General features: G+C 45.8%; 2 protein-coding genes across 2 annotated transcripts in view; one reads left to right on the top strand and one right to left on the bottom strand.

The window, feature by feature from the left end:
• The window catches only part of LOC147028566 (55 kDa erythrocyte membrane protein-like), an 88,436-nt gene that overhangs the window by 40,370 nt on the left and 25,115 nt on the right, over positions 1-22,951 (bottom strand). Inside the window, exons 5-6 of the mRNA XM_085879089.1 lie at positions 3,726-3,806; positions 2,653-2,733 (exon numbers count right to left, since the gene is read on the bottom strand). Coding sequence (XP_085735215.1) covers positions 2,653-2,733; positions 3,726-3,806 — 162 coding nt within the window. The remainder of the gene's footprint in view (positions 1-2,652; positions 2,734-3,725; positions 3,807-22,951) is intronic.
• LOC147028567 (uncharacterized) overlaps positions 3,804-22,951 on the top strand; it is a 42,686-nt gene continuing 23,538 nt past the window's right edge. Inside the window, exons 1-4 of the mRNA XM_085879090.1 lie at positions 3,804-6,176; positions 6,253-6,315; positions 6,604-6,789; positions 10,169-10,287. Of these exons, the coding sequence (XP_085735216.1) occupies positions 6,023-6,176; positions 6,253-6,315; positions 6,604-6,789; positions 10,169-10,287 (522 nt within the window). The 5' untranslated portion in view covers positions 3,804-6,022. The remainder of the gene's footprint in view (positions 6,177-6,252; positions 6,316-6,603; positions 6,790-10,168; positions 10,288-22,951) is intronic.

The following is a 22,951-nucleotide window of genomic DNA, read 5'->3' as shown; positions in this document are numbered from 1 at the left end:
CAGATGTGGCAGTCGATTACTCTACAAACTTTGCTGTGCCTTTGTGTATAAAGCTGTTCTGACATAATTTTTTTACATCCTGATAGGAGTTGGCTCATTCTTTCTGGTTCTCCCTGTCAAGGCTGGAGTGCCCCAAGGCAGTGTTCCGGGCACATTCCTATTCATGATCTTCATACATGATCTCAACGAATCTCTGGAAAATCCTTATGATCTTTTTGCTGATGACTCCACCCACTACCGTGACATCTCTCATCCTTCAGACAGGAAGGCTGCAGCGCCTTCTCTCTCTCTTCAGACATTGACAAAAATCACAAGCTGGTCAAACACTTGTAATGTCTTTCAATCCTGACAAATGTCACACTCTCACTATCCCTCTCCGAAAGGACCGTCTGGCAAACACCCCATTTACTGACTTAACAATCCTCTTGAGGAAGTTCAGTCATTCAAGCTTTTTGGGGTTTCACGATGATCTTTTTTGGGCAAATCACATTTCCAAGCTGGCCTCCAAAGCAAGCTGCTGACTGGACCTCCTCGATCATACAAAGTCCTTCCTTAGTACACCTGAACTCCTATCCACCTACAAGGCCTTCATCCACAGCTTAATGGAGTACTGCTCTCTCTCTCCTCTGGGCTGGTGTTCCTGACTCTCACCTTTCTCGGGTTCACGCTGTAGAAACCAAGGCATTTAAGATCATTGGTATTGCCAACGATGAAGCTGGGCCTTTGGGTCTCTGACTTTCTCACCGCAAGCATGTCGGTGGTCTTTTTGTTTTTTGCCGTCTCCTCTCCAGCCTTGTCCCCCCTGTTCTGTCTGTATTCTGTCCCCCTAATATATCTGCAGGAGCTCAAACTCAGACTATGTAGGTTGAAGGTACTTCGTCTTTGCACCCATCCTATTGGGCAAGAATGAACTTGCATCCCACAATCCTGGTTAATATGAATATTCATTAAAATAAGCCGGGAGGCGACGATGGTTCGTGGGCATTATTGAATAATGCCACAATAGGTACAATTGAGTTAGTGGAAGCTTTTGAGGAAGCCCTACCGTAAAAACCTATCTCTTCCATCAAAATTGACCAAATCAAATCGGATTTTTTATATGTTGTACTTATGGACATTATGCACAGCTTCAAGGAAATGAAATTGCGAGAAAAAAGTTCAAGTGGGCGTGGCTCCGCCCACAAGGGGCGTGGGACCCCCCTCATACAAAAAAGACACAACTCGACCATGATATCTAGCTTGTGTCCAAGTTTCATCAAGATCGCATCAAACGTCACGGAGCTATGCTCTGGAGAGTGTCACAGACAGACACACAGACACACAGACACAACGAAAATAGTGGTCACTGCTGGCGCCCACGAACCAACGAATGGTCCATAAGAATGTGTACCATTCATCATTGTGAAATTTTACTGTAATTGTCCATGTCACCAATGGTAAGGGAAACCAAAGGTATATGCCATCCATTAATGTTGGCACATTTTCTCCTCATTTGCTTGTTGGTGTTTTTTTACCTTCACATTCTGCGAAAGGTTATGTTTTGGTCGGAATTTATTTATTTGTTTGTTTGTTTGTTTGTTTGTTTGTATGTATGTATGTATGTATGTATGTATGTAATCTTGTGATTCGTATAACTCAAAAAGTATTAAACCGAATTGCATGAAATTTGGTGGGATGATTGGTTATTAGCCAGGAAGCATTCGATTAGATTTTGGGATCGTTTGGGTCAAAGGTCAAGGTCACGATAAGGTCAAAATCGTCTTTTTACGATAACACGGTCAATTTTTATTCAATTTGCATGCAACTAACGCCAAAATGTTCAGAATTCAACGCCTCATCTTGTGATATGCAATATGACACAATGACGCCCATACTCTTGTTACCGGTTAGGGGTCAAAGGTCAGGGGGGCCACGACCTTGAAAAATATGCGGTTTTTGTCATAACGCGGTCAATTCTTGTCCGTTTTACATGAACCCAGCACCAAAATGTTCAGAATTTAATGCCCAATCTTGTGACACAATGACGTCATAACACATGCCACCGGTTGGGGTAAAATGTCGGGGGGGGGGGTCACGCCCTTGAAAAATATGCGGTTTTTCGGCATAACTCAGTCAATTCTTATTTGATTTGCATGAAACCAGCATCAAACGAGATTACCTTCTCTTGTTGAAACGTTGTATTCACCGAGCTTGCGAGTGAAGACTTGCCAAAACGACGTGAGTTGATTGTTGTTTAGTCCGTAGCCCCCGAAAGTCGGGGGGGGTCATGACATTATAGATATGTGGTTTGTGTCATAAGACTATTCATATGAAACCAGTTCCCCACACTCATACCAAGAACAAAAAAAGTAGTGGTGGCGAAGGTGTGCGCTCTATGAGTGCCTGTTCTAGTTTCTTAATGTATCTCTACAAGCCTTGACTTTGTAAATGAAAAATAAAGAAAATTGTTTGCTCGTTTTTTTTTTCCAATTTCTTTTTATCCTTCACTCTTCAAATTAAAATTCTAACGTCATCAGGACACATAAAAAAGAATATGTAGCATGCTCAAAGTAAAGTATAACTTGATAAAACTACAATAATGGCTGACAAGTCTGAGTGATAGGACACAGTAATGACATTGTTAGAAGGCATTGTAAAAAGTGCAGTACTTGCATCGCACAGGAAGGGAAAATGCTTTGGAGTAACATCGAAGAAGCTCGTGAGTCACATGGCTGCGTCCAACGCCAGGGGCTCCTGAAATAAATTCATGTACATAACTGTGAACCACAGATGAACTTAATTAAAATTAACAAAGCCATGAACTACACAAACATGCACAAAACGTAGTGAAAGGTACTCTACACTGCATACGAGCAGTGGTATATAGTGAGTAATACACATCTACTCCAACTACTATTACCTTTCTAACGGCCCAATTATTACCACCTTCTGGTGGGGTTGGTTGTGGAATACAATTGGCTTATGTCTTTCATAAACTGGCTGATCAGGCCAGACATTTGGTTGTATCAGAAAAGTGAAATGTATATCAGGACAAGCTTTAATTCCTAAACTCTGTTTTCATATAATAGCTCGCACCCCAAATCTATCTGTATCAGTACTTGCCTATGTCCTCAAAGAGTGTACCCTCTCAAATTGGAACTTATCCCCTTGCAAGGTGGAGGTCTGAAAAGCAACTCATCTGAAACTATGCATGACAACAATGGTGCTCATATCCTCAAGACCTGCTCTGCCAAACCAGATTCTCCTCTATACATGCTCTTCTGCAGGTCTTTCCCCTGTGCCCTGTGGTTATCTACCATCTGCATGGAAGGTGGCCAATATCCTGTTGTGTCAAATTTATCTAACTATTTTATATGTTCGACAGTTATTCATATTTTAACTCCATTTAACATTCAAATTCATCATTAATTAGCATAGTTCTCACAACATTTGGAAATTCATATGTCTGTACCAACTGGGAAAACAAGTCAATCTGTACATTTACAATATTTTCTGTTTGTCTACCTCATTAATTTCTGCTCTTGTATTTCACTGAAACAATTTATTTTTGGTTCAGCATTAATTAATTCAGTTGATTCTCTGCAAGTGTGATATTAAAAAAAACATGTAGCCATCTCAACTTGAATAAAGAAAGAAGTGTTTGTGATCAGTATGGAGGGTGTATGGGATGAGGGGGATCGGGAAATCAGAGAATTGCATGATAGAGGAGTAAAGTGGAGATTTACCAAGAAGGACAAGCGTGCGTGGTGGGTGGGCTGAGAGACGGATCACGTGCTCGTACGATGTCGTGTCAAGAGAATCGAACACTGCACAAAAAATATAACATCATCAATATTTTTTATACCACAGTCCACAGGGTATCACAAAATTTATTATATAGTAAAGCATAGATTGGTAAGCTTCTCTGGGGTAGGAGGAGAGTGAGGGGAGAGGACACAATAGTTTTGACAAAGATGTTCAACAAATTTCAGAAACCATGTCAGGATTGTGAACTTTTTTTTTAATCTCAAATTGAATACCATAGAGCAAAACATCTCATCTGCATTTTCCATGAAATTAGATGGTCAAGCAAAAAAAAATAAACAGCTAAGGACTTAACTACGACTACAATTACTTGTTTAATGTATTACCACCTTTTTGTGGGTTTGGCCATGGAACGTGTTTTTATGCAAGTCTGAAACTCACCAGCTGGCTCGGTCTGATGTTCAGCTAAAGGCAACAAAACTATTTAAATGATCCAGGATGCTGATGATAACTCGCCTACTCCTAATGAAAGGCCATGCCTTGGTGGGATCTTTAATGTTTATCAATGACCAGTGCTGACAGTCGGGTCCTCCGTCTTTACGTCATTTAAATATAAGGAGCACACATTGATACATCGCCCTCCATGCGAAACACCAAGGTGACAGTTGTAAGCAGGCTTAAGATTCCAACTGAGGCTAAGCAGTGTGCATACTTCTAAGCTATGCATTTAGCCCTGCCTATCTTCTATACTAATAAATGTCGTGTGTGTGTGTGTGTGTGTGTGTGTGTGTGTGTGTGTGTGTGTGTGTGTGTGTGTGTGTGTGTGTGTGTGTGTGTGTGTGTGTGTGTGTGTGTGTGTGTGTGTGTGTGTGTGTGTGTGTGTGTGTGTGTGTCCTCCAAAACCATGAAACCGAGCAGGCTGAAACTTTGCATGCATACTAAGAAAACTCCAAGGAAGTGCAAGAGTGAAAATTAAGTGTTTGTGTTCATTAAACCATCCTTTTTGAACATAAGTAACGGCCTTCATTAGAAAGGGATTCATCGGCTTCATCACTGAAGTAGTAAACTGTACAGCTCAAGCAGGGAGCACATCAACAAAATATTCAACCAAACGACCCATAAACACAGAGGGCCTGGCTCCAGGCAGTCCCAGGACTCCCCTTGCTGGTTCATGTAAATCTTCCAATGATTAACACGAAGGGGAACACTCAGGTGGCGGAGCTTACATCCACTCTGGATGGTATCCATTCGGTAGTTAACAAACCTGGTTTAAAAAGCCCAATCGATTTAAGATACTCCCTGAAACAGCGGACCGGATACACTTTGTTCACCGAGCCAGATGTACCCACGATTCTTTAAATTCGCCTGGAAATTCAAAACGGAACTGGGGTGGACAGTATAAAGTTATTATTATTATTATTTTCTATTTTTTTTTTTTTTACTTCATTTTATAAATATATTTTCCGTCTTTGGTTAAAACCTCGAGTTCGGGTGAGGAGAAAAAGGAGAAAGGAGAGGAGGAGCAGGAGGAAGAAGAAGAAGAGGAAGCAGATGAAGAAGAAGATTAGTTGACGAGCCTCATGAAGATCACGTGTTCTCCACATGGGCCTGCTGTTGCTCGACCTGTAAGGCAATCATGTCCTTCATGACTTCCAACACTGAGAAAATATCCTCACGTGAGGCCGGCCCCCTGTGAGCTTCTTGTCAGCATGGAAAACGAGGAAGATCGTCAAACGAGTCAAAACGTACAACGACAACGACAACGCCGCCCAGCAACAGCGGGAGGAATGAACACGCGGCGGCTTCGCTCCCGGAAAGCGATGGAAATCCATCTCCATCGGTCGTAGAAACTGACCAAGGACAAGGAAAACGTCCGTGGTGGCACGAAATGAACTCCGCCATGTCATGGTGACAAATCGTGGTGTGAGTAACAAAACGGCTTTAATGTTGCGACGTCACCAACAAGCAGATGGACGTCATGGATACACACTGGTACAGGTCACGTGATGTAACATCTGGAAATCATCCGAACTTGGAATGTCGCCCGGAATGGAATTGCACCCCCCCCCCCCCCGGCATCGCTTTCCGCTTTCCCTCAGTGGTTATTTGGTATGTCACGTGATTGAATGGTCGCGAATCTACCACCGAGAAATCGATCACACAAGGTTTGTCTTCGTTGCTGTGCCTTTCCTGCTCCGCACGTCGTGTCCTTCCTCCGTACGCGTACCTTTGTTTACCACACGGTACCACACGACCTCATAGGAGCAGACTGGACACCATGAGCCAAAAACTGTCCCGTGAAGATCACACAGCGAACATACTGTCATCCCCGGATGGTTCCCATGGAGAAGGCGCCGCCATCATAATGGAAGGTTCTTCAGAGCGCGACACCATGATTGCTTCACCCGAGGCTGAGTTCGGACTAGGACACGGTATGTGATGCTCCCTCCGGACCGAGAACTTGTTATTCTTGGAAGTTTCGTTTTCATGGATTTGTTTGTGTTTCAGATTCGGTTGTGAAAGGGAACAGCGAGCTCGACTTCAGCGATGATTCGTTCCCTCGATATGAAGGTTTGAACAATAAACTCATTCTTCATATGATCGTTTTATTATTGATTATAATTACTCATAATAATCTTACAATCCCGAGTGAATGTAACAATAGTATATCCGGTAATTATCACCCCTCCCCTCCCCGCCTCCCCCCAAGGTACAAATCTCCATCGAGTTTGGTAATTAATTGTAATTATGGGAATCCCCTCCATGTTATCCTCCCACTTGTACACCTGTGACACTTGTATTTTGCACCTCATCACGTCGTCATTCGAATCCTCTTTACTCTCGTTTACACCAAATCAGATGACTATTTATTTACCATGGAGGACCCCACCACCAGCACACCTTGGTGGTATAGTTTGTTGGAGGAATCCGAGGGGATGTTCGAGCTGCCCAAGAAAATACTCGCTGATGAGGATGATGATGAAGAAGATGATGATGATGATGATGTGAATGATCCAAGTGGCCTACCTTCACCTACAGAGGAATGTACGCTCATTGATTCAACCAACACCCGGCCTGTGAAGCACCAGGATGGCGGTTTCGAGTTTTTCCTGGTATTTATCATGGAAAGGAAAGTTCAAACATGATGGTTTCCTTCCTAACACTCACTACCTAAACCGCAGCTTGGTAGCCTTTTTGACCCCCTACCAATTAGCCCGGTGCGCCCAATGGAGCAGACGCCGTCGGACACCGCGTCGGCATCTCATGGCCATGCTGATACAGCTTATGGCTGACGGGGCTCAATTTGGCGGGAAACACGACGTGTGTTTTTGGGAAGTCGCGACAAATGGTGGATGATGTGGCACATGTACAGTGTGAAAAGGCGGTCCATCAGGCCAGGGATAAAATAGAAGGATTTGCTTCGGGGTTGAGAAGAGAGCGGGCAACTAATAGATTATGGGAGACAGAGCCACTGAGGGGAAGGAGTAAAGCGGGACCACGTCAGATGGATGGAGATAAAAGCGAGCCACAGCAGGTGACGGAGTTCGGCCTAAAAATATAAAAAAGGAAAAAAAACTTTATTTTCCAGTAACTCGACCGACCCCAATTATTATTATTTTTTTATTGCGAGGGTCGACTTCAGGGTGGACATTTTATGTCCGCGAGGGTTGACTTCCTGGTGGCCATTTTATGTCAGTGAAGGTTGATTTCCGGGCGGCCATTTTATGTCAGTGAAGGTTGACTTCCTGGTGGCCATTTTATGTCCGCGTGGGTTGACTTCCTGGTGGCCATTTTATGTCTGCGAGGGTCGATTTCCGGGCGGCCATTTTATGTCCGCGAGGGTCGATTTCCTGGTGGCCATTTTATGTCCGCACGGGTTGACTTCCTGGTGGCCATTTTATGTCTGCGAGGGTCGATTTTTGGGCGGCCATTTTATGTCCGCGTGGATTGACTTCCTGGTGGCCATTTTATGTCCGCACGGGTTGATTTCCTGGTGGCCATTTTATGTCTGCGAGGGTCGATTTCCGGGCAGCCATTTTATGTCCGCGAGGGTCGATTTCCTGGTGGCCATTTTATGTCCGCACGGGTTGACTTCCTGGTGGCCATTTTATGTCCGCACGGGTTGACTTCCTGGTGGCCATTTTATGTCTGCGAGGGTCGATTTCCGGGCGGCCATTTTATGTCCGCGAGGGTCGATTTCCTGGTGGCCATTTTATGTCCGCGCGGGTTGACTTCCTGGTGGCCATTTTATGTCTGCGAGGGTCGATTTCCGGGCGGCCATTTTATGTCCGCGTGGGTTGACTTCCTGGTGGCCATTTTATGTCCGCACGGGTTGACTTCCTGGTGGCCATTTTATGTCCGCGAGGGTCGATTTCCGGGCGGCCATTTTATGTCCGCGAGGGTCGATTTCCTGGTGGCCATTTTATGTCCGCACGGGTTGACTTCCTGGTGGCCATTTTATGTCCGCACGGGTTGACTTCCTGGTGGCCATTTTATGTCTGCGAGGGTCGATTTCCGGGCGGCCATTTTATGTCCGCGAGGGTCGATTTCCTGGTGGCCATTTATGTCCGCGCGGGTTGACTTCCTGGTGGCCATTTTATGTCTGCGAGGGTCGATTTCCTGGTGGCCATTTTATGTCCGCGAGAGTCAATTTCCGGGCGGCCATTTTATGTCCGAGGGTTGATTTCCGGGTGGCCATTTTATGTCCGTGAAGGTCGATTTCCGGGCGGCCATTTTATGTCCGCGAGAGTCAATTTCCGGGCGGCCATTTTATGTCCGTGAAGGTCGATTTTCGGGCGGCCATTTTATGTCCACGAGAGTCAATTTCCGGGCGGCCATTTTATGTCCGTGAAGGTCGATTTCCGGGCGGACATTTTATGTCAGTGAAGGTCGATTTCCGGGCGGCCATTTTATGTCCGTGAAGGTCGATTTCCGGGCGGCCATTTTATGTCCGCGTGGGTTGACTTCCTGGTGGCCATTTTATGTCCGCACGGGTTGACTTCCTGGTGGCCATTTTATGTCCGCGAGGGTCGATTTCCGGGCGGCCATTTTATGTCCGCGAGGGTCGATTTCCTGGTGGCCATTTTATGTCCGCACGGGTTGACTTCCTGGTGGCCATTTTATGTCCGCACGGGTTGACTTCCTGGTGGCCATTTTATGTCTGCGAGGGTCGATTTCCGGGCGGCCATTTTATGTCCGCGAGGGTCGATTTCCTGGTGGCCATTTTATGTCCGCGCGGGTTGACTTCCTGGTGGCCATTTTATGTCTGCGAGGGTCGATTTCTTGGTGGCCATTTTATGTCCGCGAGAGTCAATTTCCGGGCGGCCATTTTATGTCCGAGGGTTGATTTCCGGGTGGCCATTTTATGTCCGTGAAGGTCGATTTCCGGGCGGCCATTTTATGTCCGCAAGAGTCAATTTCCGGGCGGCCATTTTATGTCCGTGAAGGTCGATTTTCAGGCGGCCATTTTATGTCCACGAGAGTCAATTTCCGGGCGGCCATTTTATGTCCGTGAAGGTCGATTTCCGGGCGGACATTTTATGTCAGTGAAGGTCGATTTCCGGGCGGCCATTTTATGTCCGTGAAGGTCGATTTCCGGGCGGCCATTATATGTCCGCGAGAGTCAATTTCCGGGCGGCCATTTTATGTCCGTGGGTTGATTTCCGGGCGGCCATTTTATGTCCGTGAAGGTCGATTTCCGGGCGACCATTTTATGTCCGTGAAGGTCGATTTCCGGGCGGACATTTTATGTCAGTGAAGGTCGATTTCCGGGTGGACATTTTATGTCCGCTGTACACGGCATTGCTTTGTGCCATTGTTGACCGCTTTGGTCTCGACATTGAAAATCAGTGGCTGTTGATTTCAGTTAAGGGGTCAGAAAGTTTTTATCCACATTTTAAAAACATCGCACAACCCTCCTGGGACACATCAATGGTGTGTTGTTCAAAGTGGGGAAATGGATGACGGATAGGCATTCCCGACTAACAGAGATCATGGCTGCTGTGCAGACATTTGTTGTTCGTTTTGTTCACAGTGCTGATGTGATCACCAAGACGCACAAGATGTCAGACCCATGAGGTCTGCATTTAACATACTTGTATCTGGCAAAAAAAACAGCTCCCACCAAAAAAACTACAAAAACTAAAAAAACTAAAAGGTATGTTGTAAAGAAGAAGAAGCCTGTTATGAACAGAGATACTGAAGGTGTAAAATCGAAAACTAAGTGTAAATGAACATTTTAAAATACAGACCTGAATTTCTTGAAAATTATTTTAAGCCATTTTTGTTACAAAGTAAAAAAAAAAAATTGAAAAATCTTATCACCTCAGTTTAGTGTGTGTATTTAATAGACAGGACTGTACTTTGTTGGGGGAGGGGCCTGCTTATACCCTGTGAACAGTGCACACCTTTTCTTTTCTACCAGCAAATACCACCTGTTGCTCCGCTGACTGGAATACAGGAGAGGAGGGAGGTCGGAGGAGAGGACGACGAGGACGAGGAGGAGGAGGAGGAGGAGGAGGAAGAGGAGGAGCGGGGGAAGTGGTGAGAGGGGAGGGGGGGAAGAGAGGGGAGTATCTGGGTTTGGGGGAGGGGAGGTGTGTCACAATTCCTTTGTTGCTTGATTATGCAGATTAAATTTCAAGTGCATTAGTTATGGGGGGTTAAAGTTTCTTATGTTAAAGAATATATTGTTGTGGTTGACGAAATTCGCAAACCACCATTCAGGTCCCGTAGGTGAGATATCTCTGTAAGTATATGTGTAGTTAGGCCCAAACCCGTTGTTTAGAGGGAATAAATGTCATTCATTCGGGCTGCGACCCTTTTAGATAGCTGTTTTTCTTTTACTATCTTTATTTTGGACCAGCCGCCATTACTACCACCACAACCACCACCAACCACGTCTCAACAGCCATCACACAACAACCACCAACCGCAACTCCGCTTCACAACAACAGCCACGACCCTTGCCGTCACATCTCGCTCTCGCAACCATCGCATCACCGCCATTCCCGCGCCGCTTGTGGGCACCGATCCTGGACTCGTACAGGGCGCGCACCGAGCAGCGGGTGCAAAAACACCAGCCTTTCCGAGAAATCGGATCAAGAATCATTCACGCCCACTTCTGTTCCGTCCTATCAGCGAGCGTGGGGCGATTTGGCCCCGCCTCCAAGTACGTCGGAGTATAATCGCTATATGCAGATTCGCGGATCAAGAATCATTCACGCCCACTTTTCCTCTGTCCAATGGGGAGCGTGGCTCCGCCCCCGAGCGATTCCTGATCCAAAAATCTGCATATGGTTTCTCCTGTCACACTATAAAGCGCCGAGCGCGGAGCAAATCGAGGCAGTTGGAGAGAGTCGAGCAGTTGGAGGGAGTCGAGCAGTTGGACGGAGTTGAGAAGAGTGGAGAGTGGGAGAGTTTGAGAGTTGTGGCGGCGGCGAAGGCAGTCGAGAGAGTGTCTGTCGGGGTCCGGAGAGGCTGGAGAAGCCAAGAGGCTTTGTGGAGGTCGGCGCTCGTGTGAGAGTCGGGGAGCTGCGGAGAGGGGAGGCCGGTAACGCGACCGAGGTCGCAGTGGAGTCGCTCGTCGTGGGACCCAAGCCGGCCAGATATCCTCATTCCCCCGAGCATCAACAACCCCCTCCCTGTTTCCCCCCGCGCTGAGATAGTGTGAGAAGGGGGCCCCGTTCCCACCCCATTCCAGGCAGTGCCAGCGAGGCCCGCGGAGTTGGGGCGCCACCGCCATTTTGCGGCTCATCACCAGACGGGTAGGCTCGACGCGGTCTCGGCCCCAGGCCCGTCTGCCCTCCTCATCGTTGAGGGTGGCCCCTTCCTTTTTCTTTTGCTTTGAGTATATGTGTTGTCGGCGCCGTCTGTGAAGTAAAACTGTATAAGTGTTGCCGTGTGCTCGGTAGTCGGTAGTAGATCTGCATTGTTACATTTGCTTTTTGTGCAGAATTGTCGTGTCACTTTTACATTTGCTTTTGGTGCATAATTGTATATGTGTGGTTTCCGTTTGCCGCGGAATAAATGTGCTTTATGTTGAACTGTTTTTCCCGTTTCGCTTCGTCTTTTCTTCTGTTGAATCTCCATCTTACTTCACGTAAAGGGTTGGTCGTGGGCTAAAAACGCCCAATAATTAACCGAACCGTCGAGGTTGACGATAACACCGCTCGGTTATCCCGATAGTACGGAACGGGTCGCTTAAAGTGGCCCGTGTCCGAAGTCGACCTGCGGCGAGGTGCGATCGCCCGGTCTACCCTCCGTGTGGGTACTTAGGTAGGTCGAATTTGGCGAGCAACCCTATTCCACGCGGGGGGGCGATTGGCACGATCGTGGTGAGGCCAAAAGGCCCACCCGTGACTAGTTCCCGGTGTTAGTCCGAGAGGGTCACGACGGGATTGTCCGTCCGGTGGGCGACGTGCCGCGATTCGAGTTACGTGGCCGCTCGCACGCCGGCGGGCGCGAATCCGCAACAATATATTTATTTCATGGATGCCCCCAAAGTGGGTATTCTCAGATTTTTCTGAACTGGGAAGGATCTAATGTATGAATATAAAAGATTTTCAGGTATAATGAATGGGAGATTGGTGTTCTTCAATTCCTTCATTTGTCCTGTTGAGCCACGTTAATGATATGCTGTCTGTCACTGCTGAGATCAGCTTCACTGTTTAAAGGAAACCTTACAGAGATACTAATTTGGTGTCATTTAATCGTCTGAATTGTATACACAATACTGTTTCACCTATAACTGGGTATCTTCTGATGGACATGTTAAAGTTCATGATTCCATAACTTTTCAACTCTCAAAATCCACATACTGGTTGGAAAGATGTAGAATCTGAAACACTCTCTGTGCAGCTTCCATGTAAACACGTCCAAAAACCAAGAATCCCCACCTACCTACCCCATTCATTGAGCAGCATGTTACTGGACACCCAACCTTTAAAAAAAAAATAGATTACATGATGGGCATTTGACGATGGATTGTGTGCAGAGCCGGAACGTGAAGAAGAGGTATTTAAAAGAAAGGGCAGGGGCGAAACGGTAAAAGATGTGTTAGCATGAGCCAGATAGTTAAAATAACAAATAGCGCAGGCCCTGAAGAAGGAAATTGATTGGCAGGCAAACGTGACCTCAAGGGAGTTGGCAGTGCATGAATCTGTGCCGGAGCAGCCGGCAAAGGGGGCTGATTGAGAGGTGGAGCCAGCATCTGCCAACAACAGGTATGTGGAAAACACAACACCACTCCTCCTCCTCCTCCGGTATGCAGCACACAGCTGCAGGCAGCATCATTTCCTAAAGGCACAGCTGTGCCGCTGATGAAATGCCCCTATTACCAGTACACTGGTACTCATTTCACCGACCTCAGAAGGATGACAGGCTGAGTCAACCCCACCTGGTGTTAATTTAACAGTGGGCAGGGGCTCGAACTCAGGACCCTAAGATCCTAAGCCAGCCACACTGACTGCTGAGCCAACACTAGGCTTGAAAACACACAGAATAATGATCGAAACTGGCAGAATGGCTGTTGCTTGGGGACTCTCCACAGGGAGGTGTGTGTACTTGCGTGTTTGATTGAGTGTGTGCAGTGTGTGGTGTCCACGGGCTTGCCGTCCAAACTCAGAGATTGCATGGCAGGTTTGTGAACTGTATGTTTTGGCATGTGGTGAGCAGCCATGCTGGGAGACCGGAAGCATGCGATCTATGCATGGCAGACAGGCAAGCGCGCAAGTGAGGGTGATGAGTGCCCATATGTGAGTGATGTGAGCAAATGGGTGAGTGTGGCATCAGTGTGCAAGGATGTGGACCATGAGTAGGCTACTGGGGAAGTCATCAGAGTTGCACTGCGTAACGATAGATTCAGAACGGTTTCCCCATGCTGTAGAGGGTACGAGTCCGGTTCTGGGTGAGCCAAACGAGAGTAAGCAAAGGGTGCCTGCCTAGTGTGAGCCCGTATGCATGCAGGGCATTGTCAGATAGATACTTTTGTGATAGATAAAACCAGGTGGGAGCATTTAACAATCTATCTATCTACTATAATGTGTGTGTGTGCATGCATGCATCTGTCCGCCCATAACTTCAAAACCATGAAACCTAGTGGCTTGAAACTTTGCATGCACATTAAGGGAACTCTAAGGGAGTGCGTGAGTGAAAATTGGTTGTTTGACTTGATTAAAACACCCTCTTTGAAAATATTTGACAGCCTTATTTAATTATATCCTTTATCAGGTGCATGCTGGCACCTTGCACTTGATGGGGTTTTCAGGCTCATCCTGGGTTACGGGATTGTGGCAAAGCCTTCGGGACCGCCACTCTTTTACGGGAGGAAAAACATGGGGTAACCTTCACAGGTTGGATTGGGGTGGTGCCGAGGTGTCGACCACCAGATGGCGGTCTCCTTGGGTTAACCTGAGGTGGTTCCTTTGGGTGGGTGCCTGGAATGTCTGATCCCTAAGAGAGGATGATGACCTGTCTCTGTTATCATCTGAGCTAAAGCGTTTGAACATCAGTATTGCACCACTCTCTGAAGTTCGGGGACCAGATAGTGGCGAGATCATGGTGGGTTACACCTACTGTTGGTCTGGTCGCTCCAATGGTGACAATGGCCAAGGAGTTGCTGTAATTGTGTCCAATAAGCTGACGCCAATGATAATTGAGGTAACACCTGTCAACGAGCGTATTATGAGACGAAGGATTTGTCACTCCTTTGATGTCGCTTCCCTGGTCTCTGAATATGCTCAAACCGAGGCGAGTGATCTCACCGTGAGGACGCATTCTATGCCACGCTCGAGTCTGTGGTTGATCACTGCCCCAGGCGAGATACTCTTCTCGTCTTGGGGGATTTCAATGCATCGACTAGAACTGATAGGGATGGTTATGAGACGTGTTGGTCCCATAGGTCTGGAACTGTGAACCATAATAGCATTAAGTTCCTTGACTTTGCAACAGGCTGATTCATCAGCTGTTGAATTGGATGTCAGGGGTGTTGTTATCCCTATTGCTAACCCTCCAATCAACTGTGATCCACCTTCATTTGTGGAAACACAGGTTGCGGTGAACCGCTTCAAATGGGGTAAAGCTCGTGGGATCTGTGGCATCCATGCTGAACTTCTCAAGGCTGGTGGAAATGCTGTACTCATGTCGTTGCATGCAGTTCTGTGCTCTGCCTAGAACACAGGCATTGTTCCAACTGACTGGAAGAGGGGCCTTGTTGTCCCTCTCTGGAAAGGGAAGGGTTATCGCCAGGACTGCAACAACTACCGAGGGATAACACTGCTCTCAGTGCCGGGCAAGGTCTTTGTTCAGATAATTATTGATAGGGTTCACCACCATCTGCTTGAGCAACAGCACCCAGAGCAGTCAGGCTTTATACCAAAGAGGTCAACGATTGACCGTATCCTTGCTTTTTGGGTCCTCACCAAACACAGACGAGAGTTTCAGCCGGGCAGTGGTTCTGATCATTCCAGAGATAACCTGAGACATCTGCAGTGTCAAACAATGTGCCAATTTGACAAATGAACACATTTTTTTCAGTTATCGGAACTGCTGCTAAGGTCAATTCCACATTTTAAATTTGAAATTCGGCTCAGGTGAAGAGATTCTCGAAGTTATCACATTTCATCTCTGATGCTCATAGACGTCCAGAGTTGTATTCACACATTATTTGATACTCTGCACAGTTTTTGTGTCCGGGCAGTGTTTATCGCCAGGCCGTGTTTGTCTCCGGACGTGTCCAAAATTTGCATGCTCACTTTGTTCAAACGACCTTGCTCATCACTGTAATACGTCCGATATGCAAAAACATTTGAACGCCAAACACCAGAGAGAGTAGCTATTTGTGACATTTGAGAATATGGATTCAAAGAAACCAAAGTCTGCAACAGCAACAAGCTCGCTTTCGCAATCGACGATTGAAAGCACTTTTGCCCCGGTAACTCCCGGGTACACTGCCTTCCCTTCCCAGGGGTGCTTGGGAGCCTCATCGGTATACATGTCTGTCTGTACTGTCGCTGATGATTCACCAACAAGCGATGAAACCGTTTCGGCAGCTGAGGGGGTGTGTAGCATTGGGATTCTCATATATGTACTATTTGTAAACGTCTTTACAGCTGTGGTGGGAACTCTGGGAAGGGTTTGAAACAGCAAAGGGCTTACCTTGAGCAGCCTTTCATTGTTATCTTATGCAGCTTCTTCAGCTGGAAGAGCATGGGAGGAGTCATTTATTTATTCAATCCTAACCACCTGGGTTTGGTTGATTAGGTGAGAGTTAATTGGTTATTCCTTCCATTCACAGGTGAGAGATGTGGGTGGGTCTTCGTTTTTCATATACTGTCCATATATCGTGTGTGTGTGTGTGTGTGTGTGTGTGTGTGTGTGTGTGTGTGTGTGTGTGTGTGTGTGTGTGTGTGTGTGTGTGTGTGTGTGTGTGTGTGTGTATATTGTTGTGGTTGACCAAATTCGCAAACCACCATTCAGGTCCCTTAGGTGAGATATCTCGGTAAGTATATGTGTAGTTAGGCCCAAACCCGTTGTCTAGAGGGAATAAATGTCATTCATGCGGGCTACGACTTCAGGATAGCCGTTTTTCTTTTACTATCTTTATTTTGGACCAGCCGCCATTATTACCACCACCAACCACGTCTCAACAGCCATCACACAACAACCACCAACCACAACGCCGCTTCACAACAACAACCACCAACAACAACCACCAACCACAACGCCGCTTCACCACAACCGCCACGACCTTTACCGTCACAACTCGCCACCATCGCATCCACACCATCTCGCGCCACTTGTGGGCACCGATGCTGGACTCGTGTAGGGCGCGCACCGAGCAGCGTGTTCAAAAACATCACGGACTTTCCGCAGAAAACGGATCAAAAACGACTCGCGCCCACTTTTGTTCCGTCCAATCGGTGAGCGAGGGGCGATTTGGCCCCGCCTCCAGGGCGTTGGAGGGCGGTCGCTATATGCAAATTCATGGATCAAAAAGCATTCACGCCCACTTTTCCTCGGGCCAATGGGGAGCCAGCAAGTGAGGTGAAGGGTCGGAGGCAGAGGGTCAAGGGTGAAAGAGCGAAGCCACGGGGCTTATATAAACGGCTGCGTTCGTCAGTAGGGAGGAGTGTGCGGAGTTCAAGAGAGTCGTCGGTGGAGCTGGAAAGAAGTGGTACTAGTCAGAGTGAAGAGGACGGAGCTGTGGAGAGGTGACGGCGGCGAAGGCGGACGAGGGGGTGCTCGCGTCGGTGCCGGGAGCTGCACAGGGAGAGGCCAGCAACGCGACCGAGGTGGAGGAGGAGACGCTCGCCGCGGGACCCGAGACAGGGTGATATCCTCCTTCCCCCGAGCATCAGCAACCCCCTCCTGTTTCCCCCCGCGCTGAGATAGTGCGACAAAGGGGGCCCCCTTCCCACCCCTACCAGACACTGTCCGCGAGGCCCGCGGAGTTGAGGCACCACCGCCGCTCCGCGTCTCATCATCAGACGGGTAGGCCCGACACGGTCTCGGCCCCAGGCCCGCCTACCCCCCTCATCCTGGAGGGTGGTTCTCTTTTCTTTTGCTTTGGGAATATGTGTTGTCGGCGCCGTCTGTGAAGTAAAATTGTATAAGTGTTGCCGTGTGCCCGGTAGTCGGATAGATCTGCATTGTTGCATTTGCTTTTTGTGTAATATTGCATTGTCTTCTTTTACATGTGCTTTTGGTGGAATTGTATATGTGTGCTTTCCGTTCATCACGAAATAAATGTGCTTATTGTTGAACTGTTTTCCCGCTTCGCTTCGTCTTTTCCTCTATTGAATCTCCATCTTGCTTCACGTAAAGGGTTGGTCGTGGGCTAAAATGCCCGATAATTAATCGAACCGTCGAGGCCGACGAATAACACCGCTCTGTTATCCCGATAGTACGGAACGGGTCGCTTAAAGTGGCCCGTGTCCAAAGTCGACCTACGGCGAGGTGCGATCGCCCGGTCTACCCTCCGTGTGGGTACTTAGGTAGGTCGAATTTGGCGAGCAACCCTATCCCACGCGGGGGCCGATTGGCACGATCGCGGTGAGACCGAAAGGTCCACCCGTGACTAGTTCCCGGCGTTAGTCCGAGAGGGTCACGACTGGATTGTCCGTCCGGTGGGCGACGTGCCGCGATTCGAGTTACGTGGCCGTCCGCACGCCGGCGGGCGCGAATCCGCAACAATGTATATATATATATATATATATATATATATATATATATATATATATATATATATATATATATATATATATATATATATATATATATATATATATATATATAATTATTTTTACATTTTTAGTTAAAAACAAACAAAAAAAAACAGCATAGCTGGCCAACATCAACAGCTAAGCTCTATTCTAGCAATTTTAAAACGACTAAGAAAGAGTAAACTTGGCCTCAGGCAACATTTCATTTGTGGACCACTAACTTCCTCAAGTCTGTACTCCAGCTCCAGCACGTAATCATTTTATATCAGATTCACAACTCGTATCCAGTCATGTGCCAAAGCATTTAATTATTTTGTGTCAGGTTAAAGCCATGCCATCATTATTGGGGTTCTGCTCCTTCCTTCATCACAACTGGTGTGACTTAATATTATATGGATATACGAGAGTGGTTATGCAGGTATTTCCCTGCTCATGTACTTCCAGTGGCTGTATAGCTCGAGGTTTTTGAAATCCAGCGAGTAAGCTCCTGTGATATTATGTAATGCATTCTGTACTTGTTTTATCTACTTGGTTATATGGCATCCCTGGATGATGAAATCATCCCCATACAGGATGTTAAAGTGTGAGTAAGACTACCTTTATAGAAAATAGGACTACTTTATTGGTGTGGGTTGGTTTCCTGTACACAGAATGTGCCCCCACCCCGAACCTACTCTTTTGACAAAAATGTCAGCTTCTTGCTTCCTGTGGAGGTTGGCATACTTCAATCAACGTTTTGTTGATTCCATTCACTATTAGTTTGACAATCTTGGTCTTGTAGCCAGAGTTCATGTGCTTAGTTTTGTTATGATTTTCTTCACCTTTTTTTTTCTATTAAAAAGGGCATCTCCCAACAGAGATGACGGTCAAGGATCCAGAAATGCGTCTGTGGATTTTGTTCCATTGTCCAAGGGTAGGCTGGAGATTTGCCAATGAAAGCCTCTGCAGGTTGACTGATCTTGCAGTCAGCAGTGTAGCGGCTGACATTGCTTTATGCAGTGGGCAGTTCTGTATTCTTCATGGACTACAACTGAGCCAGAATGCATATTTGATTTTTATATGTACTGTATATTGAAATTTATGTGAAGAAATTAAATTACAGTGTCTATAGAAAGTCTACACCCCCTTTCAAAAATTTCACCTTCTGTTTCTTTATAGCCTGGAATTAAATTGCATTAAGTCAGACTTTTTACCTCCACCACCGAAGGTGAACGAGGTTATGTTTTCACCCCTTTCTGTCTGTCTGTCTGTCTGTTTGTTTGTCTGTGTCCAGGATATCTCAAAAACTTGTGGACGGGTCCTGATGAAATTTTGTGGCCAGGTTCAGAGTGTGACAAGGACGAACTGTTTAGATTTTGGTGAAGATCCGGATCTGGATCCGAACACTAGAATTTTTAAAGTGATTCTTCACAATTGAGAGATAGGGCGAAACCGATATATAGCACGATATCTTAAAAATAAGTTGTTCTTTACCATTGAGAGATAGGCCTATAAACGATATATGGCATGTTAGTTCAAAAAGTTATTGGACTCGATATGTTCCACTGGATCAGGCATTACGTGATGGAGGTATGCACTCCACCGAGTGCAATTCTAGTTCTTTCTGCATTACATGTATTCTATCAAGAGCATATTGAAAATTGCCTCGATTAAATTTCTCATCAGTGACTTGTGATACTCAACTTTAAATTTGCACCTATATGCACACAAGATCACCCTGTATTACAATCTCCCAAGAAGGTCACTACACTATAAATCATATTCCACAAATGACTGCAGAGCGATTTTAATAACAAAACAATATGAACTAGAACAACACTTGGTGGAGCGCATACCTCTGCCACATAATGCCCGATTCACGAGAACATATCGGGCCCAATGCATTTTTGACATGTATATGTATATATATATATATATATATATATATATATATATATATATATATATATATATATATATATATATATATATATATATATATATATATATATATATATATATATATATATATATATATATATATATATATATATATATATATATATATATACACGAGATGTATTCAAAAAGTATCCAACCTTAATTTTTTGTGCGTAAACAAATGAAGCTAGGGAGGCGTGGTTTGGTGCACGTATGTAGGCGATCCTAATCCGTATGCATGAACATTTTCCCGCCTGCAGAAGCTGTCAGTCACCGACAGACCGCCGATGAGTGAGGAAGTGTAAGTGAGCGCCGTTGGATTTTCGTTTTTGACAAAATGACGGAAAAACTTGAACAACGCTACTGCGTCAAATTTTGTGTAAAGCTTGGCGATTCCCAAGTGGAAACTATCCGTAAGATTCAACAGGCCTTTGGGAACGAAGCAATGGCCACCACACAGATAAAAGAGTGGTACAGCCGCTTCAAAGATGGTCCCACATCAGTGGAAAGTGAAGCACGTTCTGGTAGGCCCTCAACATCACGGAATGAGATCATTATTGACCAAGTGAGGACCCTGCTGATGCAGGATCGTCGAATCACGATCAGAGAACTTGCAGACGAGGTGGGCGTCAGCATTGGATCCGTTCATTCCATTGTGACAGAGGATTTGGGCTTAAGGAGAATCTCAGCGAAGTTCGTGCCAAAGCTGCTAACGATCAAGCAGAAGCAACTCCGTTTGGAGATCGCACAGGACATGCTGGAGACTGAACAGCGATCCCAACTTCTTCAGCACGGTGATCACTGGCGATGAGACCACACTGATCCGTCATTTTGTCAAAAACGAAAATCCGACGGTGCTCACTTACACTTCCTCACTCATCGGTGGTTTGTCGGCGACTGACAGCTTCTGCAGGCGGGAAAATGTTCATGCATATGGATTAGGATCGCCTACATACGTGCACCAAACCACGCCTCACTAGCTTCATTTGTTTACGCACGAAAAATTAAGGTTGGATACTTTTTGAACACACCTCGTATATATGTGTGTATATATATATATATATATATATATATATATATATATATATATATATATATATATATATATATATATGTATATGTATATGTATATATATGTATATGTATATGTATATGTATATGTATATGTATATGTATATGTATATGTATATGTATATGTATATGTATATGTATATGTATATATATATGTATATATATGTATATGTATATGTATATATATGTATATGTATATATATATATATATATATATATATATATATATATGTATATGTATATATATATATCATTTTTTGCCCTCTCTTTCAAAAGTGAAGAATCACTTTAGAAATAAAATAATTCTCGTATCCGGATTTGGATCCTCACCAAAATCGAATCAATTTGTCCTTGCCACACACCCAACCTGTCCAACGTGTTTCATCTGAATCCATCTACAACTTTTCGAGATATCGTGCTATATATCAGTTTAGCCAATCTCTCAATGGTGAAGAATCATGTAAAAAATTCTAGTAGTTGGATCCGGGTCTTCACCAAAATCTCAGCAGTTCGTCCTTGTCACACACCCAACCTGTCCACAAAATTTCATCTGGATCCATCCACAACTTTTTGAGATATTCTGTACACAGACAGACAGACACAGACAAAGAGGGTGAAAACATAACCTCCTTCACCTTAGGTGGCGTAGATAATTTCAAAAATATTCAGTTCCGGATCCAGATCTTCACCAAAATCTAATCAGTTTGTCCCCGTCACACACTCAACATGTCCAGCAACTTTGTCTTAATCCGTCACTAACTTTTTTTTTTTTTGCAAACCATGTCGAGGTTCTTGTAAGAACTAACACATAGTGCACATAACGAGGCAGGAAACGAGGGGTAGGAGAGGAAAACACAAAATAGTGGGGAAAAGAGACAACAGGAGATCTGTGGAAGGGAGAGGGATGGGGTGGGGTACACAGGGAAAACAAGATGGTACTACAGGAACTTTCAAGAAGGAAAACAGGGAATTTGAAGGAGGTGGGTTTGGAGTGGATTAACGGGGGTAGAAAAGATCAAGATTTTGGATGGAGGAAGATATGAGGTGGTGGTGCAGCTGTTTTGAAGACCTGGATGGAGGAGTGGGATTGAAGAGAGTGAGCTTGTTCCAGAAGTGGGAAAAAAGGAATGAAAGAGTGAAAGTGAGCAGTAATTGTTGATTTGGGCAGTTTCACCAGAAGGGGTTTTTTGGTGGACCTTGAGCACCGTGTGGAAATATAGGGGGGACAAGGCCAGAGAGGAGATGGAAGAAGACAAATAAACCACCCACCTCCCTCCGGTGAGAGAGTGAGCGACCCAAAGACTCGGATTCATCGTGGGAGATACCAATGATCCGAAAAGCCTTGGTTTTTAAACCATGAAGTCGAGCTCGGTGTGAGTCAGGAGCACCACCCGAGACAGGAGAGTAGTACTCCATCAGACTGCAGATGAAAGCTTTGTAAGTGCTTCGAAACTCAGGTGTGCCAAGGAAGGACTTTGCACGATGGAGGATGCCCATTCAGCGACTGGCTTTGGAGGCCAGCTTTGAGATGTAGATTTCCCAGGAAAGATCGTGGTAGATGGTGAGGTCCAAAAGCTTGAATGAAAGGACTTCTTCAAGGGGATTGTTGAGAAAGTAGATGAGGGGTGGGAGTGGGGGTTCCAGACTCCTTTCGGAGAGACATGGTGAGGGTGTGAGATTTGTTAGGATTGAAGGACATGTTCCAAGTGGTGGACCAGCTTGTGATTTTATACAGGTCTGCAGAGAGTGAAGAGGCTGCTGCCTGCTGATCAGAGGGATGAGGAATGGTACGGCAGAGGGTGGAATCATCAGCAAAGAAATAATGAGGTTTTCCAGAGAGTCGGAGAGATCATTGATGAAAACCAGAAAAAGAACAGGGCCCAGAACACTGCCTTGAGGAACTCTAGCCTGGACAGGAAGGGGAGATGAGAGAATTCCATGAAGAGCCACACGTTCATTGTGACAGGAGAGGAAGACCTTGAGTGGAGATTGCC

The sequence above is a fragment of the Eptatretus burgeri genome, chromosome 4, assembly GCF_056783735.1.
Source record: "Eptatretus burgeri isolate ZD-2024b chromosome 4, Ebu_testis_v1, whole genome shotgun sequence".
Taxonomy (NCBI): Eukaryota; Metazoa; Chordata; class Myxini; order Myxiniformes; family Myxinidae; genus Eptatretus; species Eptatretus burgeri.
The sequence above is the reverse complement of the archived record's forward strand: the minus strand, read 5'-3'. Positions and strand labels throughout refer to the sequence as shown.